At 43.6% G+C, this 15,521-nt stretch overlaps 1 protein-coding gene across 1 annotated transcript in view; it reads left to right on the forward strand.

The window, feature by feature from the left end:
- Positions 1-2,237: 2,237 nt before the first annotated feature.
- Positions 2,238-15,521, forward strand: part of MCF2L2 (MCF.2 cell line derived transforming sequence-like 2) — a gene marked incomplete at both ends in the record, with an annotated part of 233,944 nt that continues 220,660 nt past the window's right edge. Inside the window, one exon of the mRNA XM_080696562.1 lies at positions 2,238-2,313. Coding sequence (XP_080552688.1) covers positions 2,238-2,313 — 76 coding nt within the window. The remainder of the gene's footprint in view (positions 2,314-15,521) is intronic.

Raw genomic sequence — 15,521 nt, forward strand, 5'->3', positions numbered from 1 at the left:
GCAGAAAAGGAGACAGGGAAGGAGGGAGGGTAAGGAAGGAGGAATAATGCATTTATAAGAGCAATAGAAACGATGACTTTTTTTGGAAGCAGGTGGAATGCAGGACAGAACACTATGTGGTCATTTCTTCTCAGTCACACTTACAGGATTTCAGGGTTGGAAATAGCACCTGGAGCTCAGAGACCCACCGCCTCACCACCAGGGTGAAGCAGCAAGTGTTAGAGCAGAGACAGAATTAGTTTCTGAGGACAGGCACTGCCGGCTACATCTTACCATAAATTGAGCCAATTTATCTCCATGGAAACCTTTGAAGATTGTGAAATTACAGAAGATGTGGGAAAAGAGAGCAGCACTCTGAGTGTAATTTCCTTCCTTTCAGTCTGTTTTTTCTTCCTATTCACCAGCTTCTCCGTCCCCTTCTTCTCCTTCTCTTCTTTCTTTTCATAATTCTCACACATAAAGACCTGGCCTAACCCCGGAGCCTGAGGCCACTGGACCTTCAGAATGCCCCTTGGCCTTCCCAGCCCAGCATGTCCCCACCTGGCCCGGCTCCTTGGCTGGGCACTGGGGGCTGCAGTGCAAAACTCACAACTGGCCTTGGCTTGGCGGGTGCTGATGGCTATCAACAGGAAGCACCTCATTTGGTTCTTTGAAAATACTTATAATCCTTGAGTATCCAGAAACCACAATAGAAACACATTCCCAAACTGCTTCACTTCCTTTGGTTCTTTAACCCTTTTCAGAAACTCTTGTAAGAAGATGCTATTAAAAAAAAAAAAAAAAAAGCCAGACGTGGTGGCACACACTTGTAATCTCAGCATTTGGGAGGCGGCCGAGAGCGGAGGATCGCGGTTTGTGGACAGCCTCAGCTACTCAGTGAGGCCCTCCGCAAGTTAGTGAGACCCTGTTTCAAAATAAAGAATAAAAAAAATTGGCCAGGGGGTGTAGCTCGGAGATCGAATGCCTCTGAGTTCCATCCCCAGACCCGAAAACAAACAAACAAAAAGCTATAAAAATGGTCTATTTGTGCCAGCAGAATGCAAAATGCCAAACCTCTGGGGAGGCGGGAACCTTCCTATAAATCTCATGTGACAGGTGGACCAACATCTCTTAACCACAGCTCACAATTGTTACAGAAACATTTTGAAATGTCCTCGACCCCCTGTGAGAATTGGCTATTTCTAGAAATTGAGCCCAAGGTGGTTGGTGTTTGGATTTTTACCTGTGGAAGAGAAAAACAGCTGAGAGTTCTGGCATTGGCTCGAACCCTGTGGAAGGGTCCCCGAGGTAGCGTGGACTGGGAGACACCCTGACTAGGATGGGCCTCCTCTTAAGCTTTTTCTGCGAGCTGTGCTGCACAGTCTTGACGCCTGTCATGCAGTGTCCTGGAGATGTTTCTGGGGCAGAAGGGGAGGAGGACCGGCAGGAAGGCTTTTCAGAAGGGAGCCTTGACACATCTGATAGGCACTGATGCACTGGAACTGCTGCCCAAAGGAAAAGGCCCACATGTGTGTACCTGGGTGCACACGTGCGCACCCAGCCTCGCCTCTGCAGGGCCTGCGTGCTGGGCTCCTGTGCAGAGGAGGCTGTCAACTGCCTGACACCAGCCCCGACGGAGAAACACTCTTCCGCGCACCCCTGGGGGACCGGGCAGGCTGCACGGCCTCTCCCTCTCCCAGCCTTCCTCTCGGGGTCCTGGAGGGTGGTGGGACCTCTGCCAGTGAGCCCCCTTCTCAACTGGGCTTCTCCGCAGACACTAGGTGGAGACGAAGGAGGGGCTGAGACCGGGAAGGGGCGCGTCTGGCGGAAAGCCTCCTCGCCATCTCCTCTCCCCAGGCTTTCCCCTCCAGCCGGCGAGGGAAGGGGCGCAGCGCGCCGGCCAGGAACCCGGTGCTGGGGCGCGTGCGCGCCGGGCGGCGGGGAGGTGGGAGGTGGGAGGTGGGGGGTGGGCGCCGCCGCAGGGCGGGCGGGGGAGACCCCTGCATCCCGACCCAGGGACCTCCACCCGGCGCGCCCGGCCGAGAGACCCGGCGACGGCTTCCTTCCCCCGAAGGCCGCCGCCCCGCTCCAAATGCCAGGCGCCAGGCTGGGAAAGCCGCCAGACCTCATCCTTAAAATCAGCCCCTGGGGCGTGGCTGGCGAGCGCCGGCGGGCGGGCGGGGCGGCCCGCGCCGAGGATGCTGCTCCCGAGCCGCCGCCGCCTTTGTTTTCTTTATACTGAGTAGTTTTTCGGTGAGATGCTACTTTGGTCAAACGAAGAAATGGCCTTCCCAGAGCTCAGCCGGCGGCTGGCCACAGTGATCACGCATGTCGGTAAGCGCAGCTTTTTGGCCTCGCGTTTTACTAGCGGAGGGTGGGGCGCAGGCCCTGGGGGGCGGCGGCGCCTTCCGGGGAGGGAGGGGCGGCGGCCCCGGCGCCCGGTGCCCGCTGCAGGCTGGCGCTCAGGGCCCGGGGTCTGGACCGGCCGGCGGGCCACGGGAGGCTGCGAGGCAGCTGCCTCCACCAGGTGGTTGTCAAGTCTGTTGAGCCCTAAGCCGAGCGCTACAGGGCTGCTGGATGCCCCCCACGCGCACACACCGCCCGGGGACACAGGGGATGGGGCGGGAGCTGGGCTGTGGTTAATGGGATAATGAGGAAAGGGGTCACATGAGGAGTGAATGTGGGTGCTTTCCAGTTGAGACGATTACAAAACCACTGAAGGCTTGATTAAAAAGAGGAGGGGGATGCAGGTTGCACTAGAGGATCCTGCGCTGCGCGGAGGTCAGCACCTCGCAGGGGACCCGCGGAGAACCTCTGCAGGCCAAGGAGACCAAGCAATTGCAATGTTCTTCCAGGAGTCAGAATGAGCAGTAGAGCACGCATTCCTTGCGATGGAAGGACAGGCCCCAAAGTACTGAGGGGAAGAAGACACTGAGACAGTCGCCGGTCCTTAGCATTTTCTTCTTTACCCCTTCACTAAGCCTCCCCCAACACACACACACACACACACACACACACACACACACACACACACACGCACGTTCAGGACTTTTGCATATGGATGACTGCAATAATCTGGGTAGTTTTTTCTGTTGATGGCTTTGCTTTCAGACCCATCTGTGAACATAGTTGTGTGTGTGTGTGTGTGTGTGTGTGTGTGTGTGTGTGTGTGTGTGTATGTGTGTGTGTTACTGGGGATTGAAGCCAAAGGTGCTTTACGAATGAATCACATGCCCAGATGTTTTTATTTCTGTTTATTTTCTATGAGACAGGGTCTTGCTAAATTGCCCAAGCTGGCCTTGAACTTGCTATTCTTCTGTCTCAGCCTCTCAAAGTAGTTGGTATTACGTGCTTGTGCCACTGTGCCCCCACACAAATAAGATTTTATTGATAAAGCTAGGAAGTGTGTTTGCCTTCAGTTTTCATACATTTATTAAAACCGCCTTTTTTGGGTTAAATATTTCTCCATGGTTGCTCTTTGAATGCCTTAGTCCAATGTGTTTGGTGCAATAATTATGCACATCTCAAATGATGCACTGTAGAGATAGACTGTGTAAAGATGATTTTCAGGGGAAGTCCTACTTTTTTTTTTTTTTTTGGTGGTGGTACTGGGGATGGAACCCTTCTACCTCTGGGCTACACTCCCAGAACTATTTTATATTTTTATTTGGAAACAGGGTCTCTTAAGCTAGCGAGGTTGGCTTTGAACCAGCGCGATCCTCCTGTCTCTGTCTCCCAAACGTGGGGATTACAAGCATTCGCCACCTCGCCTGGCAAAAACCTGATTTTTTAGAATTAGGAAACAGAATTTAGAAATTGAACTATATTGAATGCTGAAATGATTAAGTGATAATCACATGTCACTTAAAATGTAGATAGGTCTCAGAAATGTGTTATTTTGTTATAATGAGAATAGTGCAGGGTATACTGACACAAACTAAGATGGCCATGAGGTCACTAGATCATACAGTCTTCTCAGCGCATGAGGTTGTGTACAGTCTGTTGTTGACCAAAACGTTTTTTGATGCATGCCTGTATTAGCATGTGCGTGCCATTGTGTTAGAGGGGAAGGGCAGTGGCCTCGTCACGGGACGGCACAATAACTTCTGTGGGTTCTTGACTTCTGTGGCAAAAAGATTTCAATACCCATGGGTCAGAGATAAAGGCAGAGGTTTTAACTCAAGTAAAGATACAGGGTCAGGGGAAATGTGGGCCATTTCAAAGAGCGCAGAGCAGCACAGAAGGAAAGAAGCAAGAGCTGCAAAAGCTGCCCCCAAATGGCCCTCAAACAGCCCAGAGCAACTCAGAGCTATACTTTCTTATAGGGCGCACTAGAGAGGGGGTGGCCAGGGCACATGGGACAGTGGCTTCTTCTCTTTGAAGCTTTTTGGTTCACAAAAGGTAGGAATCCTTTGCCTGGGTATAGGGCTTTTTAAAAAAAGTGTAACTTTTTGGGATCTTCCTGGAGGCAAACAAATGGTGGAGCTCTCTCAGGTTTAATCGCCTCAGAAACTTCCTGAGTCAGCCCAGTATGATGTAAAAGTATGAGACTGGCTTTTTAAGAACTAACCTCTTTAAACTGAAGATTTCGGATTTTAAAATCATATTTTTCCTTTCCTTCCCAATGCGTCTTCTTTCTACCTAAAATTTTATTTCTTCTAGTGTACCTTATCAGCTTGAGGGTATGACCATCTGAATTTGCATCTTTCCCTAAACAAAGCATTCAACTTCAAGTCTGAAAAATAGAAATTGTAATACTTCCTTCCTTAGCTCAAAGGGAAGAGCACTGCCTACATTGCGATTCCACAGGTGCTTCAGCTACTGAGCTTATCAGTGGTCCCTCTGCCTGACTTGAGTGAAGTCTGCCACCTGTGGAATGAGGACACTGACATGGACGGTTATCAAGGCCCTCCCGTTTTTCTGGATACAGGATGTTCTCTTTTCTTTTTTTTTGGTGGTACTGGGGGTGGAACCCAGGGGCTTTCTACCTTTGGGCTATACTCCCAGACCTATTTTATATTTTATTTGGAAACAGGGTCTCACTAAGTTGCTGAGAGCCTCACTAAGTAGCTGAGGCTGGCTGTGAACCTGCGCGATCCTACTGTCTCAGCCTCCCAAGCGCAGGGATTACAAGCGTGCACCACCACGCCCGGCTGGATGCAGGATGTTCTTGATGATCTGGTAGCAGTACTTCTTGGCTAATATACCAGGATGCCTGTGGAGCCAGGCTATAGTATTTTCTTGCCCACTGTGATCCATTCTTTGTTCCATGCAGGAAACATGCATGGATTTACTGTAATTTCTGCTCCAAAAGAACTTCTGATGTACTCTGGCATCTGCGTGCTTTACAATATTCTGTCTTCTCATATACAGTCTCATAAACCTGAGAAATAGGTAGGATATACATTTTTATTCCATCTTATGAATAAAGGAATTTTTTTTTTTTTGGTGGTACTGGGGGTGGAACCCAGAGACTTTCTACTTCCGGGCTATACTCCCAGATCCATTTATATTGGAAACAGGGTCTCACTAAGTTGCTGAGAGCCTCACTAAGTAGCTGAGGCTGGCTTCGAACCTGCGCAATCCTCCTGTCTCAGTCTCCCAAGTGCAGGGATTACAAGCATGTGCCACCATGCCCGGCTGAATGAAGGAACTGTGACTCAGACTGTATAATGGTTTAAGCATACCTACCCAAAAACAGTTGTTAGAGTTTGGATATGGCCAGTCCCCCAGAAAAACTCGTGTTGGTGATGCAGAAATGTTCAGAAGTGAATAATTGGATCAGGACTCTACTCTTATCGGTGGATAAATCTACTGATGATTTGTAACAGAACAGACTTACTGGCTGGTGATTATAGGCAGTTAGAGTGCGGCTGGAGGAGGAGGTCCGCAGAGGCAAAGCCTTGGGGATTATATCTGTCCCTTCCTCTCATGCTCTGCTTCCTGGTCGCTTTTGGTTGAGTAGTTTTCTTCTGCCACATCATGCCACCATGTTTCTGCCTTGTAGCCCTCAGACTATGGACTGAATCTGTGAAGGCCCATGAGCAGAATAAATCTTTCTTTTCCTTTTTTTTTTTTTTTTTTTTTTTTGTGGTACTGGGGATGGAACCCAGGGGCATTCTACCTCAAAGCTATACCCCCAGCCCTGTTTTATTTTTTATTTTTTTATTTTGGAACAAGGTCTCACTAAGTTGAAGAAGGCCTTACTAAGTAGCTGAGTCTGTTGGCGAACTGTGATATTCCTGTCTCAGCCTCCCAAGTACTGGGATTATGAGTGTGCACTACCACATCCGATGTTCCAAGTTGTTTTTGTCAGGTATCTTGGTCATGGATGAAAAAGCTGACTAATGCAGTGAGTATTGGAAACTTAATTCCCAACACAAGAGTATCGGCAGGTGGGGTCTAGTGGGAGGTGTTTAGATCATGAGGGCTCAACCCTCATGAATGGATTAATGCCAATTATAAAAGAGCTTGTGGCTGTTTGATCAGCCTGCGGCTGATCACATGTCTTTTTTGACATTTGATCTCTTGCTTGGTCTTGCTCTATCTTTTCCATTCTGCTCTGAGATGGTAAAGCAAGAAGGCCCTCACCAGATGTTTCTCCTTTGTCTTAAACTTTCTGGCCTTCAGAACTCTAAGAACTAAATTTCTTTTCTTTATAAAAATTTCAGCCTGTGGTATTCTGTCATAGCATCAGAAAACATACTGTGACACTGACTCAAAAAGAAATAGAAAATCCAAATAGACCTAGAACAAGAGACTGAATTGCAATAATAATAAAAACTTTCCACAATGAAAAGATCAGAACCAGATAGCTTGACTGGCGAATACTATCTAATATTTACGAACACTATCTAATATTTAAAGAAGAACAAATAGCAATTTCTCACAAATTCTTCCATAAAATAAAATAGAAAAGATGGGAATAGTTACCAACTCACTTATGTATTATCCTAATCCCCAAACTAGACAAACACACAGGAAAACTATAGGCCAATATGTCTTATAAATATATATACAAAAAGCCTCAACATATTCTCATACCAAGTCCAGTAACATACAAAAAGAATTATACACTATAATTAAGTGGGATTTATCCCAGGAATGCAAGGTTTGTTTAATATCAAAAAATCAGTTGTTCTGTACCATGTCAATAGAATGAAGGACAAAACCTAATGATCCTCTCAGAAGAGGCAGGAAACGCATTTGACAAAATTCAGCAGCCTTCCTGATTAAACACAATAGCAGCAGCAACAAAAACAAAATCACTCAACAAACTAGAAATAAAAGAGTGTTTCCTTAACCTGATAAATGATATTGATGCAAAGCCCTTAGCTAACAGCACAGTTAATGCTGTGGCAGGGGTGAGGTGCTCACCCTGTATCCTCACCCTGGGCCCACCACCTCTGCTTTCCCTGTTGCCATGTTGAAGATAAAAACTGAGAACTAGATCCCAGCTGCCTGAGTGTGGCTGACCTCCAGGCTTTCCCATGTGGTGGCAGAGTAATAGCAGGGAAGGGGGTTAACGAGGGCGCTCCTCCTCCTGTTCTCAGAGATGACCTCCCACTGAAGGCTTCACATTCCTGGATGTCTGCAGGTTGTATTGAGCTGTTAGCAGGATGTTTGATTAGCTTTCAGTCAGTGCACTACTGAGGGCTGAGTGTTCCAGGACACCAAGCTGACTTACAGACCAGGACTTTACTTATCATCTACCCTTGGGAAAGCCTGTGGGTTAATAGCTTGTCTAAGGGTACAGGTTCCAAGCAAGAAACTAGAAGCTTCCAGTAAGAACTTAAATGTTTAAACTTTAATCATTTAAAAATACCAGTGGGAAAGCCGGGTGTGGTGGTGCACGCCTGTAATCTCAGTACTTGGGAGGCTGAGACAGGAGGATTGCAGGTTTACGGCCAGCCTCAGCTACTTAGGTCCTCCATAACTTAGTAAGACCCTGTTTCAAAATAAAGAATAAAAAATAGAGCTGGATATATAGCTAAGAGGTAGAATGCCCCTGGGTTCAGCCCCTAGTACCAACCAACCAAACAAACAAAACAAAAACAAACAAACAAGAAAAGCCCCAAACCATTGGGAGTTGGGTGTGGTAGCCCATGGCTGTAATCGTAGTCACTTGAGAGGCTGAGACTGGAGGATTGCAGGTTCAAGAACAGCCTCAGCAACTTAGTGAAACCCTGTTTCAAAATCAGAAATAAAATAGGGACAGGGGTGCAACTCAGAGATAAGAAACCCCTGGGTTCGGTACCCAGCACCAACAAAACAAAACAACACTTGGATGGGTGTCATTACTTTCTTCTTTGGTTTTAGAATAGGCCTGTTCTGGGATGATAGCTAATAAACAAATAATTAGAGGTTAAAAAAAAAAAGCATTAGACCAAGGGTGGGAAGATGATAGGGGAAAATGCAGTAAGACCAGCTTCTCTGTTCTATGTTGGTTTGCTATTGAATGCTTTTGGGAGCTGACTATCCATGGAGAAGAGAAAACTAATATTTATTCAGTGTCAGGCCCTTTCACATGTGCCTTTTTATCTTATCAATCTGGGAAGTAGGTATTATTACTCCTATATTGATAGATGACAAAACTTTTACTACAACCACCACCAATAATAATAATAATAATAATAATAATAATAATAATAATAATACAAGGAATTTACTTAAAGCCACAGTGCTTCTATGAGGTGGAATCAGGATTTGAACCAAACTCTTAATTTAAAAGCTGATGCTTTCTCATTCTATCAAAACAATTTTACCGCAGATAATAATTTTTACAGGGTTTTATGTTAATTTGGTATCGAGGAAGTATTTCTGTTTTCCCAGCTCACCATCTGCTCCCTGAGGGAAGGAACGTGTATTCATCCTCATATCTCTAGGTCTGGCTCAGTACCTGGCATTATTCATGATAAAGCTCTTTCTTGTCCTGTTTGTTCTGTTTGAATGGGTTGGAGAGGGCCCTGGTCCAAGCCCACCCAATCTTTTGGCCTCTCTGGGTTTCAGTTTCTTCTGGCCGGGTCCTATTTGTGATTCTTTTTGCCAGCAGGACTCTTCTGACTATCCACTCCCTGCAGGGGGTGCCTCACAGCTTCCCTCCCCCAGGAGTCCTTAGCACAGTTGCCTTTGCCTGCCCCAGCCCAGCCTCCCTTCCTTCTTTGAGCACCTGTAATAGTTACATCTGTCTTATATGTGTCTTTTAGCATTTGGTTGCAGTATGGCTTCAAATATTCTTTGTTCCACATATTGATGCCTATTTTGGTTGTTGGCTGAACATGTACTACAGTTTTTTCTAATATGACCAAGTCTTACTTAAAGGTAAAAATCAAAACATGTATTTCTTTGTGGCGTTGCAGGTCAAATTAGCCACAAAAGTAGAAGACCAAAAGTCATGTGCTTAATTGAATGTAGAGGATGTCGCTATCCCTTGAATTTCCTCATCTCTAAAGTAGGATGATAATTATTCCAGTCACTCTGCTTATTTCACAAGTTGGAAGCAGAATGGCTTAATTGCCTGTAGAAGGACTGAGTGGAGTCAACATGGGCAGAGTAAATGAGAAAAGGGTGGAGGAATATATGAAAAGGAGATGGGCATGGGGGCACACGCTTGTAATTCCAATACTTAGGAGCCCGAGACAGGAGGAGCGCAGGTTCAAAGCCAGCCTCAGCTACTTAGTGAGGCTCTCAGAAACTTAGTGAGACCCTGTTACAAACGGGCTGGGGTTGTAGTGGTGTAGTTCAGAGGTAGAAGCCCTCTGAGTTTAATTCCCAGTGCAAAAAAAAAATTTTATATATATATATATATATATATATATATATATATATATATATATAAAATATATATTAACATCTAATGCGGGATTCGGGCATTTGGCACCCTGTGTTATCCCAAGCCCCCTCAGGCTCACCCTCAGCATTGGCTTATCTCCTGTGATCTCCCAGCCCTTCCGCTTCTGGGCTTTCACAGTTGCTGCCTTTCTTTTGCACCAGATTGGTTCGATGGTGAAACCCAACTCTTTTCCTCAATATTTCAAAAGTCATGTACCCAGGAGGCTAGAGGGTACAGGGAATTTTTTGAAGGGGGGAGAGGAGAGGGTTAGGGTCTAGCAACACAGACACTTTAAAAAGGAGCTGGAGGCAGCACTGGCCACCCAGCTCTGGGGTTTCACAGGCCCTTTCCTCCCCTCCTCTCTGGCTCCCTTTCCCCTTTCCCCTTCCCCACTTGTGAAGGCTTGCTATAGAGCTGGCCTACCCTGGAAAGATGGGCCTCATGAGCACTCACATCCACATCCTTCTACTTTTCATTCCATTTTCTTTCTACTACATTTTTTTTTTTTTATCCTTCCAGCAACCAGGAGAAATGTTGCTTGCAAAGGAGGGCAAAGCCCTCATGCTGTGATGTGGGATTTTAGACTCTGACATGTGGTGCTGAAATGAGAAGGAAAATTCCACAGCGACCTGGTTTGCCCTTCAGGTGTGGGCTGAGCACTTTCTCTCTGAGTGTCTGGGGAAAACTAACCCAGATTTAAAAGAGAAAGATCATGTTTCCTGTGTTTATGCAGTATAATCTAAAAGAGAAGCAGAATAAATAGAGGAATGAACATTGTATGGTATTACATGGTCTGTGGGACTCAATATTAAAATGTCAATTTTTCCTAAATTGATGTATAAATTAAATATAACTCAAATAAAAAAAGTATATCAAGCAATTTTGTAGAAACATGCTAAAAGAGTCTAGGCAAAAATAACTATAATTACTAAAGATTTTTGGATAAAGAACAAATTTAGAGGACTTCTACTATCAAATATCAACACTTACTATAATAGAATTGATCAACAAATTCAGCAAAGTATCTGGATACAAAATCAATTTTAAAAAATCAGAAGCTTTCCTGTACACCAACCATAAATGAAAAAGAAATTCAGAAAACACTTCCACTCAGCATCTCTCACACACACACACAAAAAAAATACTTAGGAATAAACTTAACCAAGGAGGTAAAATCTCTGCAAAGAAAATTATGAAACATTGAAAAAAGAAATTGAAGAAGATCTTAGAAGATGGAAAGACCTTCCATGTTCATGGATTGGCAGAATAAATATCATTAAAATGGCCATCATTCCAAAAGTGATCTGCAGATTCAACACAATGCCCATTAAACTACCAAGATCATTCCTCACAGATATAGAAAAATCAATCCTTAAATATATTTGGAATCACAAAAAGCCCAGAATAGCCAAAGTAGCTCTCAGCAACAAAAAATATACAGGAGGAATCACAATACCTGACTTTAAACTATACTACAAAGCCATTGTAATAAAAACAGCATGGTACTGGCACAAAAATAGATACATAGACCAATGGAGCAGAATAGAAGATCCAGAAACAAGTCCACACACTTTCAGCCAATTGATTTTTGACAAAGGGGCCAAAAACATACACTGGAAAAAAGATAGCGTCTTCAACATATAGTCTTGGTAAAACTGGTTAACCATATGCAGAAAATTAGAAATTAATTCCACTTTCTCATGCTTGTAATCCCTGCGCTTGGGAGGCGGAGACAGGAGGATCGCGCTGGTTCGAAGCCAGCCTCGCTGGCTTAAGAGACCCTGTTTCCAAATGAAAAGGTTAAAAAATAGGTCTGGGAGTGTAGCCCGTGGGAGTGTATCCCGGAAGTAGAAGGGCTTCCAGGAACCCCAGTACCACAAAAAAAAAAAAAAAAAAAAAAAAAGGCGAATCAATACGTGGGATTGCATGAAACTGAAGACCTTCTGTTCAGCAAAGGAAACTGTCAAGAACCTCAATTGAGAGCCAACAGAATGGGAGATTTTTGCCACCTACACCTCCGACAGGACTAATATCTAGAATATACAGAGAACTCAAGAAACTCAACACTAAGAAAATAAAGCATCCAATAACAAAATGGGCATGCAAACTAAAGAGACACTTCATGAATGCTCAACATCACTGGCAATCAGAGAGATGCAAATTCAAACTACCCTGAGATTTCACCTTACCCCCAACTAGAATGGCAATCATTCAAAGCACAAACAACAAATGCTGGCGAGGATGTGGAGAAGTGGGCACTCTAAGACATTGTTGGTGGGACTGCAAATTAGTGCAACCACTTTGGAAAACAGTATGGAGAATCCTCAGAAGAATGGGAACAAATCTACCATTTGATCCATCAATACCACTTCTGGGTATCTACCCAAAAGAAAAGAAACCAAACTACCAAACTAATGCATGTGTATCTATGTTCATAGCTGCACAATTCACCATAGACATTAATTCAATGATCATGTATATAAAGTAGAAATCTGTTAGAAAGCATAGGACAGAATCTTTGTGATCTCAAAGAGTTCTGAAAGTATGATACCTTTTAAAAAATTGATAAATTATACTTCACCAGAATTATTTTTTCTCTCTGCAAACAACCTGTTAAGAAAACAAAAAGACAACCCATCAACTGGGAGAAAGTACTGTGAATCACATATCTGAAAAAACACTTCTATCCAGAATATATAAAGAACTCTCAAACTCAACAATAATAAAAACCCAAACAACTCAACATTTAAAAAATGGGCAAAAACCCGGGCGTGGTGGCGCAAGCTTGTAATCCTCGTGCTTGGGAGGCTGAGACAGGAGGATCGCACAGGTTCGAAGCCAGCCTCAGCTACTTAGTGAGGCTCTCAGCAACTTAGTGAAACCCTGTTTCAAATAAAGTATAAAATAGGTCTGGGAGTGTAGCCCGGAGGTAGAAAGCCACTGGGTTCCACCCCTAGTACCACACACACACACACACAAAAAAAAAAAAAATGGGCAAAAGCTGGGCATGGTAGCACATTCTTGTAATCTCAGCATTTGGGAGGCTGAGACAAGAGGATCCAGGTTCGCAGCCAGCCTCGGCTACTTAGTGAGGCCCTTTGCAACTCAGTGAGACCCTGTTTCAAAATAAAGAATAAAAAATAGGTCTGGGAGGTGTTGCTCAGAGGTAGAATACCCCTGGGTTCCATCCCTCGTACCACCCTCCCCCAAAAAAAGTATACGATAAACAATTTCATTTATAGGACATTGGAAAAGGTAAAACTGTAGGAATAGAGTAGTTACTGGGAGTGAAGAGTGTATGGGTAGTTTGACCACAATGGTGTGATCGACTACTCTGGATCCTGATTGTGCTGGTGGTTAAATGGTTCTACGCATTTGTCAAAACCCACAGAACTATACACCAAAAAGAGCGCATTATACTGTGTATTGGCCAGCTTTCTTTTACTATTAAAAAAATACCCAAGACAAGCAACTTACAAAGAAGAGGTTTCTTTTGGCTCACAGTTTTGGAGGTTCCAGTTGATGGCCTAGTTGCTTTGTGTCTGTGATGAGGCCGTCCATCATAGCAATAGTACAGTGTAGAGCAAAATCATTTAATCACAAACCAGGGAGCACAGTAAAAGGAAGAGGCTGGAGTTCCACAATTATTTTCAAGAATACTCCCCCAGTGACTGAAGAACCTTCCACTAGGCCCTACTTCTTAAGGGTTTCACCACCTCCTAGTAGCTCCAGCCTGGAAATCAAGCCACCTGGGCCCTTGAGAAACTCCAATATCCAAACTAACCGTTGCTATCTGTTAGTTAACAATGCACATTTTAAACGCAGGAGCGGGCTGGAGGTGTAGCTCAGCGGCAGAGCTCTTGCCTGGCATGTCAGAGGCCTGGCACATACAGCGGCAGCAAACAAATAACACAAAAAATTATATATCCTTGTACAATATTAAAAATACATAAAATAACATCAGTAATTCTGTTTTCTAGTAATAATCAGGTATTCTGCCTAGCTAGTTAGTCATATAGTCATCCTGTCCTATATGAAGGATGTATATGTCCTTCCAGGCGTTTTCCTTTTTCAATTTTACATAATTAAAATGATATGATCAATTCTCTATAAAATACATGTCACATATGTAATTATATCAATTATATTATGCTTTTTAAAACTATACCACAAGTTAAACTAATAATATAAATAATTCCATATACTATAAAACACTTCATCAGCAATATTTCTTAAAATATGGAATGCTTCACAAATTTGTGTGTGAACTTTACACAAGAACCCTACTCTGTATCATTTAAGTTTTAGTATATATGCTGCCTAAGGGGGGCTGTCAACAATATTTTAATGTCATATGTATTTTTTCTAATTACTGGTACCATAATTTATTTAATCACTGCCTCATTGTTGATCATATAGATGGTTTTTCAGTTTCTTAGTTTTTGTTTTTTTGTAGTACTGGGGATAAAACTCAGGAGCATTCTACTTCCAAGCTACACCCCCAGCCCTGTTTTTTATTCTTAATTTTGAATAAGGATTTCACTGAGTTGCAAATGGCTTCACTAAGTAGCTGAGGCTGTCCTCTAACTGCGATCCTCCTGTCTCAGCCTCCCAAATGCTGGGATTACAAGTGTGAGCCACCATGTTAGTGTTATTTTTTTAAAAAAATGCAATGGCCTCTGTGTTCAGTGGTCTTGGCATATGCTTCACACATTTCATGTTGTTTTTAAAGGAAGAGTTCTAGAAAATGTTCTTCTTGGATCAGAGTATGAGTATATTAAGTTTAAAAATACGTTTTGCCCAAATTGCCTGCTGAGAAGCCTATACCATTCTAATGCTGCATCCGTGGGGCACAGGGGCTCTCCTTCCACCTGGTCTCGTCTTCAGCTTTTGTGATGTTCTATTATGTAATGGGGGTAATGGCAGAACTTGCAAGGTTGTTTGAGATAATGCCCTTATGTGTGTGGTATAATAACTGTGATGTTAGATCCTTGGCAATACCTCTTGTTATTATTTGAATTTTTATTGTTTTACTGATAAAGATGATATAATATTGATTTTAATGATTTTTTTTGCGGTACTGGGGATGGAACCGAGGTGCATTCTACCTCTGAACTACACCTCCAGCCCTATTTTTTATTCTTTACTTTGAAACAGGCTCTCACTGATTGGAGAGGGTCTCACTAAGTAGCTGAGGCTGTCCGCGAACCGCAATCCTCCGGTCTCAGCCTCCCAAATGCTGGGATTACAAGTGTGCGCCACTATGCTGAGCTTAATTGAATTTTTAACATCACTAACAAATTGTAGTAATTTTAAATGCTTATTAGTGTTTTAAGTGTTGTGATTTTTCATTTATGATTTGAAACCCAGATAATTTTATGTAGAGTGTGTGTGTGTGTGTGTGTGTTAAAGATATTAAGTCTTATTAAACCTGTTTAAGGTATTTTTATTTTCTGGTTTATTCTTTGCTTAGTAAGTTTTTGATGTCTTTGAATATATAAACTTAAAATTTACATACTTGCTGATTGTGGTGGCACATGTGTTGGGAGGCTGAGACAGGAGGATCACAAGTTGAAAGCCAGGCTTAGAAATTTAGTGAGATTCTGTTTCAAAATAATCAATAAAATAGGGTTGGGGGTGTAGCTCTTAGGTGAAATGCCCCGGGTTCTATTCCCAGTACCACACCTAGTCAAATTTGTATGTGTCTTAG

Source organism: Muscardinus avellanarius (assembly GCF_963383645.1).
Source record: "Muscardinus avellanarius genome assembly, chromosome: 5".
NCBI lineage: Eukaryota > Metazoa > Chordata > Mammalia > Rodentia > Gliridae > Muscardinus > Muscardinus avellanarius.